This window comes from Myotis daubentonii, chromosome 20, assembly GCF_963259705.1.
Source record: "Myotis daubentonii chromosome 20, mMyoDau2.1, whole genome shotgun sequence".
Taxonomy (NCBI): Eukaryota; Metazoa; Chordata; class Mammalia; order Chiroptera; family Vespertilionidae; genus Myotis; species Myotis daubentonii.
Genome location: NC_081859.1, coordinates 4,011,553 through 4,034,382, shown reverse-complemented (window position 1 = coordinate 4,034,382; position 22,830 = coordinate 4,011,553). Strand labels below are relative to the sequence as shown.

General features: G+C 55.4%; 1 protein-coding gene across 1 annotated transcript in view; it reads right to left on the bottom strand.

Moving 5' to 3' along the window:
• Nucleotides 1–22,830, bottom strand: part of DISC1 (DISC1 scaffold protein) — a 57,141-nt gene that overhangs the window by 27,476 nt on the left and 6,835 nt on the right. The window contains exons 2-9 of the mRNA XM_059677672.1: nucleotides 21,272–22,247; nucleotides 19,407–19,476; nucleotides 14,878–15,040; nucleotides 12,363–12,477; nucleotides 10,921–11,156; nucleotides 8,442–8,496; nucleotides 8,229–8,331; nucleotides 4,479–4,667 (exon numbers count right to left, since the gene is read on the bottom strand). Coding sequence (XP_059533655.1) covers nucleotides 4,479–4,667; nucleotides 8,229–8,331; nucleotides 8,442–8,496; nucleotides 10,921–11,156; nucleotides 12,363–12,477; nucleotides 14,878–15,040; nucleotides 19,407–19,476; nucleotides 21,272–22,177 — 1,837 coding nt within the window. The 5' untranslated portion in view covers nucleotides 22,178–22,247. The remainder of the gene's footprint in view (nucleotides 1–4,478; nucleotides 4,668–8,228; nucleotides 8,332–8,441; nucleotides 8,497–10,920; nucleotides 11,157–12,362; nucleotides 12,478–14,877; nucleotides 15,041–19,406; nucleotides 19,477–21,271; nucleotides 22,248–22,830) is intronic.

Sequence of the window (22,830 nt, the reverse complement as noted above, 5' to 3'; positions counted from 1 at the left end):
ACTGCACCGACAGCTGCTCAGATGTCAAACGAGTCCCCCTGAGAAGTTAAGGGCACCCGTAGGGACTGAAGCCCCCCCCTTCGGCCCCTCTTCGCAGACGGGTATCACCCACCGTGGCGGGAGCCAGTGGACCCAGCGGCGATTTCTGTCTCCCTGTGCCCACGGGCGCTTTGGCATTTTCACTCCCTTCTCATCACGCTGCCCTGTCTGCTAACACCCCATCTGAACATCTACCTCAGGCACGCACGCATCTCCAGGAAAAGCCATCAAACGTATCTCCGCTCTCCCTGAAAACTGGAAAATGAATTTTTTTAATGTTTTTTTAAAAAGATGATCCAAGCCCGGCCGACGTGGCTCAGCGGTTGAGCGTCAACCTATGAACCAGGAAGTCACGGTTGGTTCGTTTGCCGGTCAGGGCACGCGCCCAGGGTGCGGGCTCGATCCCCAGTGTGGGGTGGGCAGGAGGCAGCAGATCCATGATTCTCTCTCATCATTGATGTTTCTCTCTCTCTCTCTCCCTCTCCCTTCCTCTCTGAAATCAATAAAAATATATTTTTTTTAAAGAAGAAGGTCTAAGGTGTGGGTCTATAATGAAAAATAAAGGCATATCTGGCCCTGGTAAACAAAAAAAAAATATTCGCCGAAACCGGTTTGGCTCAGTGGATAGAGCGTCGGCCTGCGGACTGAAGGGTCCCGGGTTCGATTCCGGTCAAGGGCATGTACCTGGGTTGTGGGCACATCCCCAGTAGGAGATGTGCAGGAGGCAGCTGATAGATGTTTCTCTCTCATCGATGTTTCTGACTCTCTATCTCTCTCCCTTCCTCTCTGTAAAAAATCAATAAAGTATATATTTAAAAAATATATATATATTCCTGGTACATTTCTAAAGCCACCACGCTGGACACCGCGATGAAACAAATGAAGCATATGAATGGAGCTTTGACCTCAATGGGCTTACAATCCAGCCACAGACACCTGGCATGGGTACCGTCAGCCACGCAGGAAGCAAGCTGGGCAGGGGTGAGTCACTGCAGGGACACTTTGTCACCAAGACGGCCTCCTCGGCACCTGAGTCACACCCCAAGATCCCGAGGCTGCAGAACCCCCCGCGGGACTGAGACACGGTGTGACTGCGCCAGCCGTCGGGGTCAGAGCGACAGGTATCAAAGGGCCGCAGGTGAACCAAACAGAAGCGTCCGGGGCCCTGATCACCTGGAGCTGCCCATCCAGCCCTGACCGGCCTTTTCCTCCTGAGGCCATCACCTACAACCCTTGCTGGAAGTCAAGGTTGGATTTTCTTGTTTGTTGGTTGCTTTTTAAATAAATTTCTATGGATTTCAGAGAGGAAGGGAAAGGGAGAGAGAGAGAGACATCCATGATGAGAGAGAATCACTGATCGGCTGCCTCCTGCACGCCCCCGACTGGGGATCGAGCCCCCAACCCGGGCCTGTGCCCTTGACGGGAATCAAACCGTGACCTCCTGGTTCATAGGTCGAGGCTCAACCACTGAGCCACACCGGCATCGCTCAGGACCTGCTTTTAAGCACACGACACATAGCTCATCGCTCCAACAGTCTTCCTTGAAGGTGTTTTATCGGAGATAAAAGAGTCCGCGTGGGGTACACACGTGCCTATGCGTCCATCCCTTCGGGTCTGCTCTACGTTTTAACCTGAGCACAGAGCTCCCTCTGACTTCTCAACTCTCGAAACCCGACAAGCGACAACAGGCGTGTGCGCTGCGGCCAGTTTTGTTGCATTTCGCCAGATAAAAGCTTTCCCTGACTAAGGAATTCGTTCGTCGCTTATTTATTTTATTTTTCTGTCCCCCACACTCTCCGCCACCCAGGAGTGCTCATTTGGTTCACGCACAGCCAAGTCACCCCCGGTTGGTTACAAACTCGCTCCAGGCCACCGTGTGGGGGAAAGGGTAGCTGATCCAGCAAAATCCAAGCGCAGGACCCGGACGCCTTCGCCGCGGTAATGAGCCATCTGCAATGCAGCACCCTCCCCGGGAACCGTCTCTCGTCCCATTTGTTTATGTTTTATTCATCACTCTCAGAATCCTCAGTGAAGTGACAGTGATGACATTCAGGAAGTCCTGTTTAAAGAGACACTACTGGCTCTCCAGAGCTCAATTGTTCAGTGGGAACGCCGCTGCCCTGAATTGGTCCAAATTTGCTCATAGCTCCTTTATTCTTAGACTAGAGGCCCGGTGCATGAAATTCGTGCACGGGTGGGGTCCCTAGGCCTGGCCGGCGATCAGGGCCGATCAGGGCCTTCTGGCTGCTGGCCGGGGCCTCCCTTCATTCCATGCCACCCCCTGGTGGTCAGCACACGTCATAGTGAGCGATCGAACTCCCAGTCTCCTGGTCGAACTCCCGAAGGGACTTTGCATATTAGCCTTATATATATATACTAGAGGCCCGGTGCACAAAATTCATGCACGGGGGGGGGGGCGGGGGTGTCCCTCAGCCCAGCCTGCACCCTCTCCAATCTGGGACATCCCTCTCACAATCCAGGACTGCTGGCTCCTAACCACTCACCTGACTGCCAGCCTGATCACCCCCTAACTGCCCTCCCCTGTTGGCCTGATCGCTCCCTAACTGCTCCCCCCTGCCAGCCTGATCACCCCTAACTGCCCTCCCCTGTTGGCCTGATCGCTCGCTAACTGCCTCTGCCTCAGCCCCTGCCAACATGGCTTTGTCCGGAAGGACATCTGGAAGATGTCTGGTCTAATTAGCATATTACCCTTTTATTAGTATAGATAGATACATAGTGCATTCCCCATGCTGTGCCCAAAACTGTGTGGGGATCATAGGGGAGATTTCATCGTTTATCCAGTTTTTAAAAGTCCATAGCAGGAACTCAGTTGAGATACACAATGCTCATCCCCATGGTAACGTGAGCCACACTGCTCCATCTCGGGGGAGCGCGCTGGGGTTCCTCAGGACCACAGTTATACACCAAGGCTCCAATGGACAGGCTCTCGTGATGTATTTGACAAAAACAAGGCTTGGGAAAAAGTGAAAAAGAAGAAGCAGCTCTGAGTTGAGCCAACCTAGGGGTGTCCATCACTAAAAAGACACAGTAATGCCGGCCAGTGTGGCTCAGTGGTTGAGCATCAACCTATGAACCAGGAGGTAACGGTTCAATTCCCAGTCAGGGCACATGCCCGGGTTGTGGGCTCGACCCCCAGGAGAGGGCGTGCAGGAGGCAACCGATCCATGAATCTCTCTCTCATCATAGATGTTTCTCTCTCTCTCCCTGTCCCTTCCTCTCTGAAATCAATAAAAATATAGACATTTTTAAAAGGCACAGTAACAGTTACCACCCTAACTCTGTGAATAGACCTCCGTCTACACAGGTTAGGAAGCCTTTAAAACAACTTACTCATAGTAAAATGGCACACCTAGGTTCTGCTAGCCGATTTCAAATCTAGCTACGCGATACCCCCAGTCTTCTCTTCTTTCGAGATAAGCATACTTTGTAAATATAGTCACTATTAGTATGTGTGTCTTTCATTTTCCTAGGAAACAACATGTATGTAGGGACCATGATAGGCCACGTGTGATCTCTGCCCTCCAGAAAGCTGGAGTTCCTAGGGAAAATGCATGGACACACCCATAAACACACATACTTACACACACACACACACACACACACCCCTTGTATGTCACCTCCTTGAATCTGTACCACGGATCAGCCTACGAGATGGAAATTACTCTTCTCCTTTTACTGGTAAAGAAACAGGCCCCAGCATCGCATAGATTTTAAACCTGAGTTTGTTTCTTAGGATTCCATTCTGCGAGTTAGAAACGGAATCGTCATAAATGCTTCACTTTTTTTGTTTTTTTCAAGAAGCAAGATTTTTTTTTTTACTTTATCCATTTGGACTGAACTGGAGTCTGCTGAGACTCTCCCTCGGGGAGCCGACCTCCAGGCGACCTTGACGAGTCCTCACGAGGGGCCTGGGAAAAGGACACAAAACGCTAACTCCTCCGCTGGGGGCCGCTCTGGCCTCGCCTGCATCGCTCCTGGCGGGGGGGGGGGGGACTCTCAGAAAAGCTCACGCACAGAAGAGCCACTCCCCGGCCTTTTCTCAGAACCAGCCCGCATTTCTGCGATTGTCAAGCCAGAAAACAGAGCCAGGGACCCAAAGGAAGATGACCGTCCAACAGGGCAAGTTCCCAAGCCGCGCCCAGGGAGCGCTTGCTCTCCACCACCACGAGTCAGCAAGTCCGGGGAGAGGAGGGGGGTCGGACAGAGAAAGGAAGGATCGATCGCCTGCGCTCGCAGAACAAAAGCTGCCAAGTAACTCTCCCCGCTTGCCAAGGCTCCTGGCAAACACTCTTCCCGCGTGTGCGTGTGATCAGGACGCGCTTCAGGGACCCCCAGGCGGAGCGCGGGCCCGAGCCGCCTGGCCACACCGCACCATCGATCTCATAAATATCTCGGCAGCAACAGCGGAGATGGCTTACCGTGGGCGGCCTTCCCGCGGTCCAGCTCCCTCTGCAGCCGGCTGTAATCGGCCTGCACACCCCCCAGCGCGGCGACGTTCCTGGCGCTCAGCCCCGCCAGCCGGGCCAGGAGGCCCTCCAGCCCGTCCCTCTCCACGGTCAGCGCGCCGATCTCCTCTGCGAGCTCCTTGGCCGTGGAGAAATGGTTTCCTGCGGCACCGCGTGGAGAGAAGGAGACGTAAGCTTTGAGGCATCCCCGAGCCTGAAGGACTTATTGTTTTTTAATATATTTTTATTGATTTCAGAGAGGAAGGGAGAGGGAGAGAGGGAGAGACATCCATGATGAGAGAATCATGGATTGGCTGCCTCCTGCACGCCCCACACTGGGGATGGAGCCCACAACCCGGGCCTGTGCCCTGACCGGGAATCGAACCGTGACCTCCTGGTTCCTAGGTCGATGCTCAACCACTGAGCCACGCCAGCCAGGCTGCACCCGGTTTTCAAGCAAGAGATCGAACAGTCGGGGGGGCACCAACTGTGCCCCCAACTGAGCCACCAGGCAAAACACGCCCCAGCGTGCCATCGCCTCCTGGGGATGGTCCAGAGAGAAAAGGTGTCTGAACACACGTGGGAAGAGCTCACGCAGACACGAGGGTCCGTACAGAGGGGCGGCTGGGAGCACGGTCCCAGGCCCATCTGCAACTCAGCGCAAACCCGAGACCCGGGCCCTCGATCAGACGTGAACGATCATTAACTGAGCCCCGGGCCCCGCCTGCCGTCTGGGGAGCACGGCTGGGAAACGCATCGTGAGAGCCGTGCAAGTGTTACACACGCACAAGGAGCCCAGTTCCCAAAGAGGCCATTCATATCGGAGCGCGAGCCCTCGGAATGCTACGCTGCCTCGGCTGATATTTCAGACGCGTCCTGGCCTCACTGACGGCGGGAACGGGCCCAGAGGCCCGTGATGGAAATCAGAGCAGTACAGACGCTGACTCCTGAAGAGAGGCCCATCGGGGGACCCGGTGACCCCAATCTCCGAGACTCTAATGGGCCCGCTCCTAGACGCACCCGAGGGTTGGCGTGGAGATGAATGGCTCGCCTTCGCCATCGCGCGACACACATGCCGGCCTTCTCAGCAGCCAGGGGAGCGAGCACACTTGGGCATTCATGTGGGTTTTTATTTTTAATATATATATATTTGTTATTGGTGTCAGAGAGGAAGGGAGAGGGAGGAAGAGACAGAAACATCAATGATGAGAGAGAATCATGGATTAGCTGCCTCCTGCACACACACACCCCCCGCCCAGCCCCGACTGGGGATCGAGCCTGCAACCTGGGCATGTGCCCTTGGCTGGAATCGAACCCGGGACCAATGCTCTACCCACTGAGCCAAACCAGCCAGGGCTCACATTGGTTTTTCTTAAAGCCCCTGTCAAGATATTCTATTCTACAAATAAAATTAAAGATCTCTAGGCATATGCTAAAGCTGAAGCTGATTTTAGCCACTCTGTTCTGTCTCCCTTTATCAACGAGTCTGAGCTTAAATATTTCCCACCACCACCATCCCCACCACCACCCCACACACAGATTCTTGCCCGGCCGGTGTGGCTCAGTGGTTGAGCTTCGACCTATGAACCAGGAGGTCACGGTTCGATTCCCCCGTCAGGGCACGTGCCCGGGTTGCAGGCTCGATCCCTAGTAGGGGGTGTGCAGGAGGCAGCCGATCCGTGATTCTCTCTCATCAATGACATTTCTATCTGAAATCAATACAAATATTTTTTTTTAAAAAAAGAGGTGAGTTCCCAGCCCAATTCTTCAGGCCACCCCGATTCCCTCAGCTGATCGGCGAACAAAACAGAAAACCCCAGGCCCCAAATGCAAGACACCTTCCCACGCGTTCCTCCTGGGATTCTAACGAGAGACGATCCCCACGGCAGAGAGGGCCGGCCCCGCTGCCTGAATGACATACCGCCTCCCCTGGGATTCAGGGAGGCACGTCCGCCTGTACCCCCGGGAAGGACGCGCTGATGGAGGCAGGCAGAGCCCCAGCTCGAAGCGAGACCGTGTTCACTCTTCCCGTCTCTCTCTCAGCCAGTGGGGCCATCATTCCAAGGAAATGGCTCGTGGCGCCGTGAAGAGCCGGGCCCTGCGCCCCCCTTTCGCGTCCTCCTGGTTGTAAATAACCCGCGTGGCCGCGCCGGGCGCCAAATTGCTCGTTAGCTGCCAGCGGTACTTGTTTAATGACGTGAAGACAGAAGCTGCCAGGGATTACCTTCCTTCTTAAAGCCACACAAAGCCCAGGCCTGGGACGATCGGGCCTTTCGTGAAATGTTTATGGCTCTTCTGAAGCTGATGAGGGTTCAGACGTCCCACGTGGACGCCAGCCCGATCGGCCGCCTCTCGGTAACTGAGTGAACTTAACCACGGGGTACCCCCAGGCCTCCACCACCACCCCCATCTGTTCCCCGAGGCCCCCACCTGTATCTCTCCCACCAACGTAATACAGCTGTTGTGAAACGAAATAAAACAATACGGTGGACTGTGTAAATGACAGAGTCAGAAACGCGTGCTTTCAACCTGCTAATTAATGGAGTAGTATATCCCTTAATCACTACCAGACTGCAGAGGGATCCCCTGAGAATCCCAACACCCTGTCATCTCTGAGCAGGTTATCACTCTTCCCCCGAGAACAGGGGTGGGGGACGTCTGGCCTGCAGGCCCACAAGGCCCGAGAAATCATTTGGTCTGGCCTCCCGAGGCAGCAGGGGTGAATTAATTAAATGTCTGCAGGCTAGTTTCCAAGTTGATAATATTGTATGGCCCATGAATTGTGATATAAATATGCAGATGGCCCTTGTCAGGAAAAAGGTTCCCCACCCCTACTCTATGGGAAGGGGCTGACCACATCCAATAGCCCTCACTGAGCTTCTAACGGTACAGGATGCCACAGGAACACTGGCTAGAACCGCGGTTCTCAACCTGTGGGTCGCGACCCCTTTGGCGGCCGAACGACCCTTTCACGGGGGTCGCCTAAGACCATCCTGCATATCAGATATTTCCATGACGATTCATCACAGGAGCAACATGACAGTGATGAAGTAGCCACAAAAATAATGTTATGGTTGGGTCACCACATGAGGAACTCTATTGAAAGGGCCAGAAGGTTGAGTACCACTGGGCTAGAGGGACATTGAGGACCTGTAATCTTAAACTCTTTATAAAAAAAAAAAAAACACAGAAAGTGGCCCAAATGGCGTGGCTCAGTGGCTGAGCATCGACCTATGAACTAGGAGGTCACGGTTCGATTCCCGGGCGTGTGCCCCGACAGGGTTGCGGGCTCCATCCCCAGTAGGGGGGCGTGCAGGAGGCAGCCCATCCATGATTCTCATCGCTGATGTTTCCATCTCTCTCTGCCTCTCCCTTCCTCTTTGAAATCAACAAAATAGACTTTAAAAAGATGGAAAAAAAAGAAAAGAAATGAAACAGGAAGTGGAAGTCCCAAGTAGGGTACCCACACAGATAACTTCCTCCCATCACGTGTGTACACGTGTATCTGTACGAGGCTCACCCATCCCTTCATAAGGAGACCTCGCCACCCATCTATTCGTGGGTCTTGTCACCAGTGCCCTCGGCCGCCCCACTGAGCACCTACAGGCACGTAACGCCACGGAAACACCGGCCGGAATGACACAGCCCGGGGCGCCTTAAACTCTTAAAGAAACGACGTTTTCAGCCACCAGAGCTGGAGGTGGCCGGCTGGGCAGCGGTTACCTGACACGGCCAGCATTTTGGCCTCCAGCAACGCCGGGAGCTGGGTCTCGATCTCGCGAAGGCTCCTCCGCAGGGAGCCGCACAGCCTCTGGGTCCTGCACACCTGGGGGGCAGGGGTGGGAGGGGGGAGACACGCCTGAGTCCTCCTCGGGGACCACTGAGACGGCAGCGGAGCGCGATCTCTTTAGGGAACGGGCGTGGGGGAGGCCTTACCTTCGCAGCGATTTCTCTCAGGGACCAGTGGAGGGGTTTCAGCCTTTCCTGGAGGCTGGAAGAACGAACGAGAGAGAGGACCTTGGTCTCCTGGGAGTCACCGTTCCATCCCACCCCATGCGGGACGCTCGGAGACACTGGCCCCCGTCGGCCCTCTGGCTGAAGAACAGAAGGAAAGACGATGCCAACGGGGCTCCCGTTGCCCTAGCCAGTTTGGCTCGGTGGACAGAGCATCGGCCTGCAGACTGAAGGGTCCCAGGTTCGATTCCGGTCAGGGCATATGCCTAGGTTGCGGGCTCGATCTCCAGTGGGGGGTGTGCAGGGGGCAGCCGATCAATGGTTCTCATCATGGATGTTTCTATCTCTCTCTCCCTCTTCCTCTCTGACATCAATAAAAATATTTTTTTTTAAAAAAAAGGGGGGCTCCCGTTGGCTGTGGCGTTAATACGCCGGCGGGAAACGGACTGCCCCTCCCGGGTGATGCCCTGCTTAGGCCAACGTTAAACTCCACAGGGCACGTCCACTGACAGGGGCAGGACGCCCCAGATATGCTCCTGGCGACAGAGGGTTAACATTCACAGCCCTGCAACTACCTTCCAAACACGAAGGTCTACGCAGACAGCGGTTCATAGGCAGGTCACCCGCTGATCTGTTTGGGGACACAGTGCCATCCCACCATCTGTGCCGAGCGCCTGCTGTGTGTGGCAGTGGGGGGGGCGGGCACACAGGAGATGCAAGAATTTAAAATACATCTACCTATGCCCGGCCAGCATGGCTCAGTGGTCGAGCGTTGACCTATGAACCAGGAGGTCACGGTTTGATTCCCGGTCTGGGCACATGCTGGGTTGCAGGCTTGATCCCCAGTGTGGGGCGTGCGGGAGGCAGCGGATCCATGATTCTCTCTCATCATTGATGTTTCTATCTCTCTCTCCCTCTCCCTTCCTCTCTGAAATCATTAAAAACAGTTTTAAAAAACAGGTCTTCCCAGCCACACTCAAAAGACTGATTCACGCATTCACAGGACAGATGGGCACTGGGTCCACTTAGGACCCTGGAACGGAGCTGACCCCAGGGCAGCATCTTCAGCGAACGTCCAGGGGGGCAAGCACCACCCTCCAGGCTGCCTCACCGCGTGGGTCTGGGCTCAGCTCTGGCTCTTGCCCAGAGAGAACATCAGCCTCCTTCAGAGACGCGGGCGAGAGCAGGGAGGCAGCGATGCGCGTAATTGACCGCGTTGTTTTCTGTTTGATCTGATTTATATTTAATTTACGTAATTTATGCCATATTACGTCTTGCAGTAGATTTACCTGCCTAATTATGTTTTGCTCAGGCTAATGTTAACATTCGTTGCCTCCCTGGGGTAGACAGGGAATGGACGCGGCAGGGGGGCGGGGGAACATGAATAATCCATGCCCCCTGCCAGTGGCTCGCATGCTATTTTTAGCAGTAGAACTCTATTAAACAAAGGTTATTAAACAATATATTCCTATTGATTTCAGAAAGGAAGGGAGAGAGAGAGAGAGAGAGAGAGAGAGAGATATCAATGATAAGAGAGAATCATGGATCGGCTGCCTCCTGCACACCACACACTGGGGATGGAGCCCGCAACCCAGGCATGTGCCCTGACCCAGAATCAAACTGTGACCTCCGGTTCATAGGTTGACGCTCAACCACTGAGCCCCACCAGCTGGGCAGGGGATCTGTTATGATTGAGGTGGGGTGCCTGGCCTATGACAGATGATGTCACGTGGACCCCAAACACCCACTGCTCCTTGCGTTACATTGTGGTCCCCAAACCACGATTCCAGGAGCAGAAATACACATTGACAACCACCCAATTAGATGAGTGAAATGTCTAGACACAAGCGATATATGCACGCTGAGGATTCAAACAAATCACTTGTTTCTCACCAGCTCGCACGCTGCTTGGGACAAATAACTCGTCTCACATTAAATTGCACTCGGCCCCTACATTTTCTCCACAAGGCACCAGGTGATGGTTTAACACGCACCCCAGACCACACTGACGCGAGTGAGTATCTTCGTCGGAATACTCGTGGGAATAATCGTGCGAACATTTATTGAGCACTCCCTGTGTCCCAGGTACGCTCCTATATCCCTGACACAGATTCGCATTTTAAATTCTCGTAACTCTTTGAGAGATAGAAGGCCCTGGCTGGAGGCTCAGTTGGTTGGATCGTCATCTCCGTACACCAAAAAGGTTGCGGGTTCGATTCCCAGTTAGGGCACACACCTGGGTTGTGGGTTCCATCCCTAGTCGAGGCGCATATGGGAGGCAACAGATCGATGATTCTCTCTCTCTCTCCCTCTCCCTTCCTCTCTGAAATCAATAAAAATATATATTTTTTAAAATAAAACAAAGAACTGCAGCTCCGTTTGGAAAATATCATACATGAGGGACAGCCACCCACACACGGGTCCAGATGAGCAATCCGAGATGGCAGGAAGTCACCAGTACCTCCTTATGGCTTCGGGAGGTCCTGCAGGGAGGGGACTCTGACCGGCCAGGGCCAGGGTGTCCCTCACCGCCTGGTGGACCTCCTGCAGCTCGCCTGGGGTCAGCCCTTCCAGCAGGGGCCGCAGGTCACAGTCCCGCCACCGGAGGAGCTGCTGCTGCAGGTCCATCTCCCTTCTCAGCTGCTGGTCCTTCGCTGCCAGCACAGACATACGGGCCTGCAGGGCTTCCATCTCCTCCTGCAGGGAGAGGAGACAGTTTACACATCAGCCCTGTGCGTGCTGTGGGGCTGGGTGTTCCAGTCCAAGGCTCCTTCCAGAAGCCAGGCTGCCTCTGCTCCACGTTCCCTCACTGCTCCCCACTCCTGCCTCCAGGCCCCTCACTCCTACCTCCAGGCCCCCCATTCCTGCCCCTAGCGCCCCCACTCCTGCCTCCAGGCCCCCAGCCCCCCCACTCCTGCCTCCAGCGCCCCCACTCCTGCCTCCAGGCCCCCCATTCCTGCCCCCAGCGCCCCCACTCCTGCCTCCAGGCCCCCAGCCCCCCCACTCCTGCCTCCAGGCCCCCCACTCCTGCCCCCAGCACCCCCATTCCTGCCCCCAGCGCCCCCACTCCTGCCTCCAGGCCCCCAGGCTCCAGCAAGTGGAGATTCCGCTTGAAGCGTCCTGCCTCTGGGGGGCGTCTCACCATCCAGAGCTCCTGATCACCCTCACCCCCTCCCCCAACTTAGCTCGGTGCTACCACTGGGCTCCCAGCCCCTGGGTGACCCGTCCACTGCTCAGGGCCACCCGGAGCTCCAACGTGTCGCCTGCCAGTCATTCCCAGAGCGTCTGCCTCGCCCAATCCATACTTACAATCCACCTCCTAGCAACTGCTGCTCACAGTCCAACTGGACAGGAATTTCCTAAGCGATTCCTTCCCGCCTGGAAAGCCCTCTCTGAAGGTCAGGCTGATAAGAGGTGACACATGGGCCTGGCAGGCAGGGAGGCGCCCGCAAAGGTAATGAGCGCCATTGGAACAAGCCCGAGGCCGCGAGCCGCAGCCGCTAGTTGGTAAGGAGGCTCCTGCGAGCCCAGCTGTCATCTCCCGCGTCTCTGCCCTTTGCACTCGCGGGGGACAGCCAAGCACTAATCACCACCCATGCACAGAACCGCTGCGCTGCCTTTGGCCTAAATGGATAAGGAAAGTGCTTCCTATTTCTTTTTTTAAATATATTTTTATTGATTTCAAAGAGGAAGGGAGAGGGAGATGGAAACATCCATGATGAGAGAGAATCATGGATCGGCTGCCTCCTGCACGCCCCACACTGGGGATGGAGCCCGCCCCCCGGGCCTGTGCCCTGACCGGGAATCGAACCGTGACCTCCTGGTTCATAGGTCGACGCTCCATCACGGAGCCGCGCCGGGCAGGCCTGCTTCCTGTTTCTTGAATATTCCTCACCTGCTTACCTGCAGTTGCTGCTTTTCGTGAAGAAGTTGGTCTCGTCTGGTGACGGACGCGCACGGGGGGTCCTCAGCGGGGGGCTCCATGCGGAGCGGGGCCTGGGTGTCCTCACCGCCCGCCCTTAAAATAAAGCAGGCATGTGGGTACAGACACGGGGAAGCTGGGACCCTCGGGTCTACAAGAATGTTAAGAGCAAGAGATTTCACAAAGTGGCCCCAGCTGTCCTCATCCTTAGGCGGGTCCCAGGGGCGAGCTCCCCTGTGGACGTTTCTGCGTTAATGACCATCTGTCGGGGCTTTTGGTTTCGAGAGGAGCCAGCTTGCTATTGTCGGACCTGCACCGCCCACCGCCCAGCCCACCACCCAGCCCCTTGCCTCAGGTGGTTATATGTGCTGGTCCTGGAAAACACACCCGATATTAAAGATTCAGTAAGAAAACAAAGAGTGAAAAATAGCTCATTGATGACATTTTGATGTTCGTTACAGGTTGGAATGATAATACTTTTTTATGCATCGAGTTGAAATAAATATATTTTTTAAATTCATTTTTTTACATGTTTCTTTTTTTTAAATGCAGCTACTAGCCCGGCTGGCGTGGCTCAGTGGTTGAGCATCGACCTATGAACCAGGAGGTCACGGTTCAATTCCCGGTCAGGGCACATGTCCGGGTGGCGGGCTCAATCCCCAGTAAGAGGCATGCTGGAGGCAGCCGATCATTGATTCTCTCTCATCATTAATGTTTCTATCTCTCTCTCCCTCTCCCTTCCCCTCTGAAACCAATAAAAATCTATTTTAAAAAATTAAAAGTAAAATACTTTCGATTGAAAAAAGATGGACTGTTTCTGAGGCTTTACCGGAATCAGGAGAGAACAAAGCCATCCTCATCTATTGAATTCCACGGGAATGGACGCGCTGCCTCCTCCGCCCCCCCTCCAGTCTGGCCTGTTCACCCAGCCCCTTACACTAGACTGTGCGCCTCGGGGGACAGTCCTGGGTCCCAGGGTCCAGCCCGGAGCAGGGTCTCACTCAGCAAATATCTGTTGACTGATTTCATGAGTCCAGGGTCCCAGAAAACCCAGAACTGGCTTATAGTCGGCGCTCTGCTCCTGAGACCACTCCTCTGCACACATTATTTCCCCGTGCGCTCTGCGTGTGCAAATATGCCGTTTCCTGATTTTCCTGCACAGGGTGCCATCTGGGCCGGGCTGGGAGCCATGGGAGGAAATCGGCATCTGATTGAAATGAGCGACGAGGAGCGACAGGTGGGTACCTGGGAATTCTCCGTGCTGGTTAATCACATTCATTACCTAACCCACCAGGGAAGCCCCCGCAGTTACCCACGCGCCTCCCTGCCTCTCGGGCTCCGACGAGGGTGTGGAAAGGGTCCCCAGCCGGCTGAGCGGCACCCTGGGACACACGGCAGCTCCGGAATGAAGCCGGGGACAGGCTCCTGTCCCGCAGACCTCAGTCCTCTGAGCCCCCTGCCTCTCCCTTCCACAGTGTTGTTCCCTTTGTGCTCCATAGTCTCACCATGTAATCCCCAGTGTCGGCAGTGGCGCTGCTCTCAGCGAATCAGGATGAGAAACAAGCCCGTCCCTGGGGTGAGAATCAAGGCAGGAGGGCGGGCCCTGGCCTGTTTGGATCAGTGGATAGAGCACTGGCCTATCGACTGAAGAGTCCCAGGTTCAATTCCAGTCAAGGGCTCGTGCCCGGGTTGCGAGCTTGATCCCCAGTGGGGGGGCGTGCAGGAGGTAGCCAATCAATGGTTCTCTCTCATCATTGATGTATCTACCTCTCTCTCCCTCTCCCTTCCTCTCTGAAATGAGTAACAATATATATTTAAAAAATAAAGCAGGAGTTTGGGGTGTTAGAACAGCACTCGGGGTGCAGGGCACTCGGGGTGTCTTGGAACCCCAGTGCAGACCTGAGGTGGCTCGCAGGCCCCCATCTGGGACTGCCCACTGCTGCAAAAAAAAAAAAAAAAAATGCTGCCCTTTCTACTTTCGTCTTTTCCCCTAATCATTCAAGGAGGAATAAAACCTGTTTGTAAAATAAGATCCCAGCCCAGCTGGTGTGGCTCAGTGGTTGAGCTTCGACCTATGAACCAGGAGGTCAGGGTTTGATTCCCAGTCGGGGCACATGCCCGGTTGCGGGCTCCATCCCCAGTGGGGGGTGTGCAGGAGGCAGCCGATCCATGATTCTCTCTCATCACTGATGTTTCTATCTCTCTCTCCCTCTCCCTTCCTCTCTGAAATCAATTAAAAAACCCCATGTCCAGGGCCTCTCCCTGTCGATTGGTGGAAAGGGTGTCTTAGGGGCGGGACCCACACGGGGTCCCTCACTCAGGAAGAAACTGCCACCTGCCCACCAACAAAAGGGCGTTTCCGAGCAAAAGCAGCAGCAGGTCTCCCCAGCTCACCCCTCCCAGCTCCTCACCCCCTGGACTGAGAGCGGGAGACGGGAGACGGGGAGACGGGGAGACGGGGAGACGGGGAAAGGAGGTGGCCTCCCCAGCACTTACTGCTCAGCTGCCCGGTGCAAGGCGGCCTCGGCCTGGGCTCCCAGGTGGACCAGGAGGCTGCAGAGAGCCGGCTGCCTCGAGGGGAGCTGGAAGCACAGACCGCTCTCCTCCTCCTCCTCTTCCTCCTCCTCCAGGTCGTCCAACCTGTGCTTGAACATCTCCGCTGGAAACCCAAAACGATGAGAGGAGTGAAGATTCATGCAACTCAAAGCAGACAACCCAGGGCCTCCCAGCTCCACGCCCAGTCCACGTCCACCCTGACGACATGGCCAAGGGCACAGGTTCCAGGCCAGGGCGTGCATCTCTCAGTTGGTGCTTTTAAGAATCTCCTTGCCGAAACCGGTGTGGCTCAGTGGATAGAGCGTCGGCCTGCGGACTGAAGGGACCCAGGTTCGATTCCGGTCAGGGGCATGTACCTTGGTTGCGGGCACATCCCCAGTGGGGAGTGTGCAGGAGGCAGCTGATCGATGTTTCTCTCTCATCGATGTTTCTAACTCTCTATCCCTCTCCCTTCCTCTCTGTAAAAAATCAATAAAATGTATTTTTAAAAAAAGTGTAAAAGCAGCCCGGGTTGAGCCCTAGCTGGTCTGGCTCAGTGACTAGAGCGGCGGTCGGCGGACCAAAGGGTCCCAGGTTCAACTGCTCAGTTGCAGGCTCCTCCTCTACCAGGGGGGCGCGTGCAGGAGGCCACCGATCGATGTGTTTCTCTCACCTCGATGCTTCTCTCTGTCTTTCCCCCTCTCTTCCACGCTCTTTATTTTTTTATTTATTATTTTTTAAGATATTTTCTTGATTTTTTACAGAGAGGAAGGGAGAGGGATAGAGAGTTAGAAACATCGATGAGAGAGAAACATCGATCAGCTGCCTCCCTCACACCCCCTACTGGGGATGTGCCCGCAACCCAGGTACATGCCCTTGGCCTGAATCGAACCTGGGACCCTTCAGTCCGCAGGCTGACGCTCTATCCACCGAGCCAAACCGGTTAGGGCATCTCTTTAAAAATCAATAGAAAAACATCCTTGGGTGAGGATTAACAAAAACAATAATAATAATTCCGCCACATGTCCTGGCAGTAACCGGGTAGTGGTCATTTCCCAGGCGCCTGTGGGGACATGACAGTCATCTCACTGCAGAGCTCAGGGGCTGCTCGGTCCTCTCTCCTCCCAGACAGTGAGCGTCCGCCGGGCCCCACGGAGCCGGTCGGCGGTGACTTATTTCCCCGGGAGACAAGCGGGCGCGCTGTAAAGGTCAAGTGGAAAGCTGTCCCTTCCGCTACATCACTGTCGTCAGCCTTTGATAAAGGTCATTCCGCCCAGCACGCTGCCGTGACTGGAAGCAGCCCCGCGTGTCTACTGTGGGATGTCACAGCGTCCCTCTGCCGGGGGCTCTCCGGTCCCTGTCGCCTGTCAAAGGCGTGAGGCGAGGCGCTCGGGGGTATTCGAGCTGCCGCTAGGAGACCTGGGACCTATCTGATTCTGTCACCCTGTCACCCCCGTATGTTTTTGTTTTTTATTGATTTTACTGACTTCAGAGAGGAAGGGAGAGGGAGAGAGAGAGAGAAACATCAATGATGAGGGAGAATCGTGGATCGGTTACCTCCCGCACACCCCCCACTGGGGATCAAGTCCACAACCCGGCGGGCATGTGCTCAGTGGCTGAGCGTCGACCTAGAACCAGGAGGTCCCAGTTCGATTCCCGGTCAGGGCACATGCCTGGGTTACAGGCTCAATCCCCAGTGGGGGGCGTGCAGGAGGCAGCCAATCCATGATTCTCTCTCATCATGGATGTTTCTAGCTCTCTCTCCCTCCCCCTTCCTCTCTGAAATTAATACCAAAAATATATACACACACACATACATATTTAAATATATTTTATTGATTTTTTGCAAAGAGGAAGGGAGAGGGATAGAGAGTTAGAAACATCGATGAGAGAGAAACATCGATCAGATGCCTCCTGCACACCCCCCACTGGGGATGTGCCCGCAACCAAGGCACATGCCCTTGACCAGAATCGAACCTGGGACCCTTCAGTCCGCAGGCCGGCTCCATCCACCGAGCCAGACAGATCAGGGCTATTTTTTTTTTTAAAGACTCCTGGTCCCGACCCCCGCCACCAGCACCAGGGGAGAGCAAGCAATTCCTCCTGTGACTTCTACCCACGGCCCATGAGACGCCCTTGAGTTCTGCAGGGTGTCTGCCTCCTTCCAACTCAAGACCTCGGTCCCCCTCGAATATCTACAGACAGCCAGGGTCTCTGTTCCCAACTCTCACAGGGCACAGTCACATTTTCCCAGATAACTTTTTTTCAGGAAGTGGGTCAGGCGTCGCCTGGGGAAGACAGGGCCTCCGGAGCGGCCGATGCACACACAGGGGCAGTGACGTGAGTGCGTGCAGGTGCAGCGGGCAGGGAGACATGGAAGGTCCCTTACACCCGGGACAGCAGCCACGGGAGGGCCCCTCGGCTGTGACACTCTGTTGTGCAGAGTGTGTTGCTGGTAGAGCTGCTGTCCGAGTTCTATCAGACAGGATGCGAGATTTAATTAAGTGGCAGAACCACTTATAAAAACAAATTAGCTGCCCAGCGAGGCATGCCGAGCGCGAGGGGCCCACGGGGCGGTGGTGGCACCGTGTCATTGCCGCGACGCAGAGGACATGGGTGCCATGCTCTTGAATGGCAGCTTTAGACGGAAGGATCAAACCGTTGGCTGGGAACTGACCCTGAACCCCCTCTGCCCACAAGGGCACAGGTCACAGAGCAGCAGACGCACACAGAAACATGACCCGGACATACCCGGCCAGCGTGGCTCAGTGGTTGAGCATCGATCTATGAACCAGAAGGTTATGGTTCGATTCCTGGTCAGGGCATGACTGGGTTGTGGGTGCGATCCCCAGTGCGGGGTGTGCAGGAGGCAGCTGATCGATGATTCTCCCTCATCGTTGATGTTTCTCTCTCTCTCCCTCTCCCTTCCTCTCTCTGAAATCAATAAAACTTTTTTTTTTTTAAAGAAAAATGACCCGGACAGAGAATCAGCCTCTCCAATCCCTCCCTCTTTGCTCTTGTCCTTAGCACCCCACCTATGCCTTTTTTTTTTCTCCTTTTCCATTTTTTTCCATCTACTCTCAAAATCAGGATAGCCAATTCCTTCAGAGCCCAAGCAGAGTTTCAGTTCCATTTTCTCAATGTCACCCAATGTCGTGCAGCCAAGAATCAGCCGAGAACAAGAGACTCAGGGTCATGACATTCAGACCATCCGGAAGAAAACCAGGGTGCCCTCCGGAGAGGGGGCGCGGCCGGCCGAGCTGTCAGTGCTTCGTTGTGATTTGCACGCTTTAATCTATATGCTTCACCTCAAGCCCAGCACTTTTTGCAGCTTGAGAGGAGTCAGGCTGCATGCAAATGAACTTCTTCTTGGCAAATGGGAAATAAGGAGCCATGTCGCTCAGGATCATTTCCTGCCTGCGGACTGCAGGCAGAGAGGTGACTCAGAGGCTGCCACCCTTCCCATGGTCTTTTCTTTTTTCTTTTCCTTTTTTAACATATTTTTATTGATTTCAGAGGGGAAGGGAGAGGGAGAGAGAGATAGAAACATCAATGATGAGAGAGAGTCATGGATCAGCTGCCTCCTGCACGCCCTACACTGGGGATCAAGGCCGAAACCTGGGCATGTGCCCTGACTGGGACTCAAACCCTGACCTCCTGGTTCATAGGTCGATGCTCAACCACTGAGCCACGCCAGCCGGGCCACCTTCCTGATTTGTGTTTCTGGTTTCTGATCAAGTCCACCTTCTAGTCTCGTGTTACTACTTCTCCTTCCTCGCATGGGCACTGGCAGGCATCTTCATGGAACTCTAATAGATTTGACCCCTGTAGCTCGGGTGGCCCCTTTCAAACTCATCCCATTTGCCATGTGGTCCCAGGGAGTATGAAGCCAAAGAGCTCAGCCCGGCCGGCGTGGCTCAGTGGTTGAGCATCGACCTATGAACCTGGAGGTCACAGTTCAATTCCCGGTCAGGGCACTGGCCTGGATTGCAGGCTCGATCCCCAGTGTGAGGCATGCAGGAGGCAGCCAATCCATGATTCTCTCTCATCGCTCATGTTTCTCTCCCTCTCCCTCTCTCTCCCTTAAATCAATTAAAAAAAAAAAGTAAAAAAAAAAAATAACTAGTCTGTTGTCACCGAGCCGAATGTCTAGAGCAGCGGTTCTCAACCTGTGGGTCGCGACCCCTTTGGCGGTCGAACGACCCTTTCATAGGGGCCGCCTAAGACCATCCTGCATATCAGATATTTACATGATGATTCATAACAGTAGCAACATGACAGTGATGAAGTAGCAACGAAAATAATGTTATGGTTGGGTCACAACATGAGGAACCGTATTTAAAGGGCCAGAAGGTTGATTGAGAACCACTGGTCTAGAGGAAGTGAATGCCCAGTTCATGTGGGGGCAGAAGGCAGATCTGGGCGGGAAGGGAGTGAGAGATGGAACATTCTGGAAAAGAAGAAACAGCCGATAAACAAGTCAAACTCACCCTTATCATAATCATCCTCCTCAACTGCTTTCTCCTGGAGTTTCTGAAGCTTCAGCCTTAAGGCGTTCACCTATGTTGTTTTGGGGGAGAGAAGAGGAAAACGAGATTACAACGGCATTCAAGCCAGCTTATCTTCCTAACGCTGCGGACATTCAGAAGCTATTGCACAACTGAACGTCTTCATTCGCCTGGAAGAAAGGAACCACGCATGTACATTTTTCCAGAGCCAGATGAATTCCTTTCTGACACACAAAAAAGGTACATAAACAAAAAGTGTCATGTGAGCATAAACTCCACAGAGTTAAAAGGTCACTTTAAACAAAAACATGCCACAGTAGCCTCAGCTACGTGAAACATGCATCATGAAAAGGACACAAATGTCCTCACCTGACCTCACGGTCTCCATTCTAAAAAAAAATAATCAGATTAAAATTAGGAAGGTGGCCAGGCCGGCCAGGGCGGCTCAGGGGTTGAGCATCGACCTATGAACCAGGAGGTCATGGTTCGATTCCCGGTCAGGACACATGCCCGGGTTGCAGGCTGAATCCCCAGTAGGGGGGCATGCAGGAGGAAGCCGATCAGTGATTCTCTCTCATCATGGATGTCTCTCTATCTCTCTCTCTCTCTCTCTCTCTCTCTCTCTCTCTCTCTCTCTCTTTCTTCTTCTCTCCCTCCCTCCCCCTTCCTCTCTGAAATAAATAAAAATATATTTTTTTAAATCATCACTGGACGTGGTGAGTGCTGTAACAGGGACATGGCCAAAGTGCTTTGGGAACAAAATGGAAGGGGGGGGACGCATTGGGTGCAGAGGAGGCAGGAAATGTCACATGGGGAAGTGGCTGCAGAGCCCCCAGAAAGGATACACAGGAGCCGGGCAGGTGGGAAGGTGTAGGAAGGAAATTCCAGGCAGAGGGAAAACTGTGAGCAAAGTTCTGAGGCGCAGCTGCCGGGGGTCTGCGGACAGGAAGCAGCACCAGATGGCCTAGCAGGAGGAAGGCACCCCCGGGCGGGCTGGGGGGGGAGGAAAGGCCGCAATGATCAGGATAAGGAACTTGGATGCCGTCCCCGGGAGCAAGGAGCCCCAAAGGTTCAGACCAAGGACTAACCCTCTCCCACCACCGCCCAGGAACACAGCTCTGCTGGCCATGCGGTGGGTGAACTGGAGGAAGGTAATATGTCAGGAATCTCTTATAAGCCTGGTCGCTGTGCCTCAGGGGTTGCATGTCAATCCATGAACCAGGAGGTCACGGTTCGATTCCCGGTCAGGGCACATGCCCGGGTTGGGGGCTCGATCCCCAGGGTGGGGCGTGCAGGAGGCAGCTGATCAGTGATTCTCTCTCATCATTGATGTTTCTATCTCCCTCTCCCTCTCCCTTCCTCTCTGAAATCAATTAAAAAAATAAAAAGAAATAAAAAGAAAAGGAAGCTGAGGGGTTTAACGGGAAATGCCCTCTGGCAGGCAGACCCCACAGTAGGAGGGTGGCACCCAACACAGGCATCACCACTCTAACTCTCAGACACCACACGGCCGGCTCCGTCCCCTGCTCCCGGGCCGTCCCCTCTCGCTGGCTGGTTCCTGTCTAGTAGCTGAGCTGGGCTGCACTAACCATGCGTCACCTGGGCCTGGATCAGCAAGGGAGCCCTCGGCCCAACAGACAGCAAATCTGAGCTCCTCCGTGACAGAGAAGCTGAAAGGAGAACAGATCTGTGTTCGGAGGGAAAAGGAGAAGCAGGGGACGGGCGTGCAGCAGCGTCTCCTGCAGCTTTGGGGGGAAGTTGGTCACCCCCAGAACCGCCCACTTCCTGCCCTCTGCCTGGAGCTCATGAGAGCCTGTGACTGGTGACCTGGGGCTAGGGACACCCACCTCCAGCCGTCGGCGGTGGCTGAGCAGACACCCCTGCAGCAGGGGTTCGCACTTCCGGAGCAGCGGGTCCCAGCGGCTAGCAGCCCCCTCGCACCCTGGGGGATCCGGGGAGCAGGAGGAGGCAGCGTCTGTGTCCAGTACAGAGAGTGGCTCACCCTCCAGCCGGGGGCCGCCTGCCCGGGTCCAGGCGGAGTCCGCGGGGCCCCAAGCTGCCTTGAGACCAAAGTGGGGAGAGAGACGTCCAGGGTCCTGGCGGGGCCCATCCAGGCTGGCAGCTCTGGCCCCCGTGTCCTCGGCCTCCCTGGCCGGCGGGCAGCCCTCCGCTTCTCCGCGTTCCCCGGCCAAACCAAGCGAGAGCCGGATGAAGCTGAAGCTGGAGGTGAAGGCCGGCGGGGGGCTGGCGGGGGGCGAGGGGGCCTGGGGGCCACTCCCGAGGCTGCATCTGGGGCCACTCCCCTCCTCGGGGGCCGGGCGGCCTTCTGTCCGGGTGCCCCTCGCTCCTTCCCCGCAGGTGGCGTCCCGGCGAGGACCTGGGGCCTCAGGACTGTCCATGGGTGGGCGCTGCCCCCTGACACCCAGCATCCCCAGGGCCGCACCCCCTGGGCAGCCTGGAGGGCAATCGGTGCCAGCTCCAAACTGAATCCCAGAGAAGCCTGGGGCCCCTCGCGCCGGGGTCTGGACTGGGCCTTGGGGGCCCTCAGGAGCGAGAGTTGAGGCTGCTGCACTCGTGGGAAGTGGGCTCCCAACCTCGGGGCCCCGCCACGGGCCTCCAGGGTCAAGGCCACACTGTCTGGGCCTGGACTCGGACTGATGGGGCTCCTCACCGCACGCCCCGCCCTGGGCCCGGGACGAGGCGCCCCCGGCAGCGGAGAGCAACCTGATCAGGGGCCCGGCCTCGCGTCTCATGTAGCCGGTTTCCGTGCCAGCCGCCGCCGTCTCTGAAAAGATGCCGCAGGTGGCAAGCAATCCTGGCTGCCTGGGAAGAGAGGAAACAGCACGTGAAACCACAGATCTCGCCCGGCCAGCGTGGCTCAGTGGTGAGCGTCGACCTACGAACCAAGGAGTTCAGGGTTCGATTCCCTGTCAGGACACATGCCCGGGTTGTGGGCTCCATCCCCAGTGGGGGGTGTGCAGGAGGCAGCCGATCCATGATTCTCTCTCTCCGTCTCCCTTCCTCTCTGAAATCAATACAAATATACTTAAAAAGAAATAAATCAACCTCAGATCCCGCAGGCTCCGTGGGAACTGGGCTGGAGGACACCCCTGGGTTTGAGGTCAGCTCTGGGTGCATCTGAGATGCGGGCTCGGGACTCAGGGGTCGCCCCGGACGAAGATTCTGATGATCCGGGGAGGTGACCACACTTCCGTCCGGCAGAGCAGCTGGCCCCGCTGCGGGTGAGGCCAACACGCCGGCTGGCACGCGGAGCCATCACCTTGGCAGCTCCCCGGGCCGCCAGCACCCCGCCTGCTGGTCTTTTAGGCGCATCAGCACTTTCCTGCCGGAGTCGGCCCAGAAAGCAGGTGCCTTGCAATGCGGCCGCCAGCGATCCGCCAAGTGC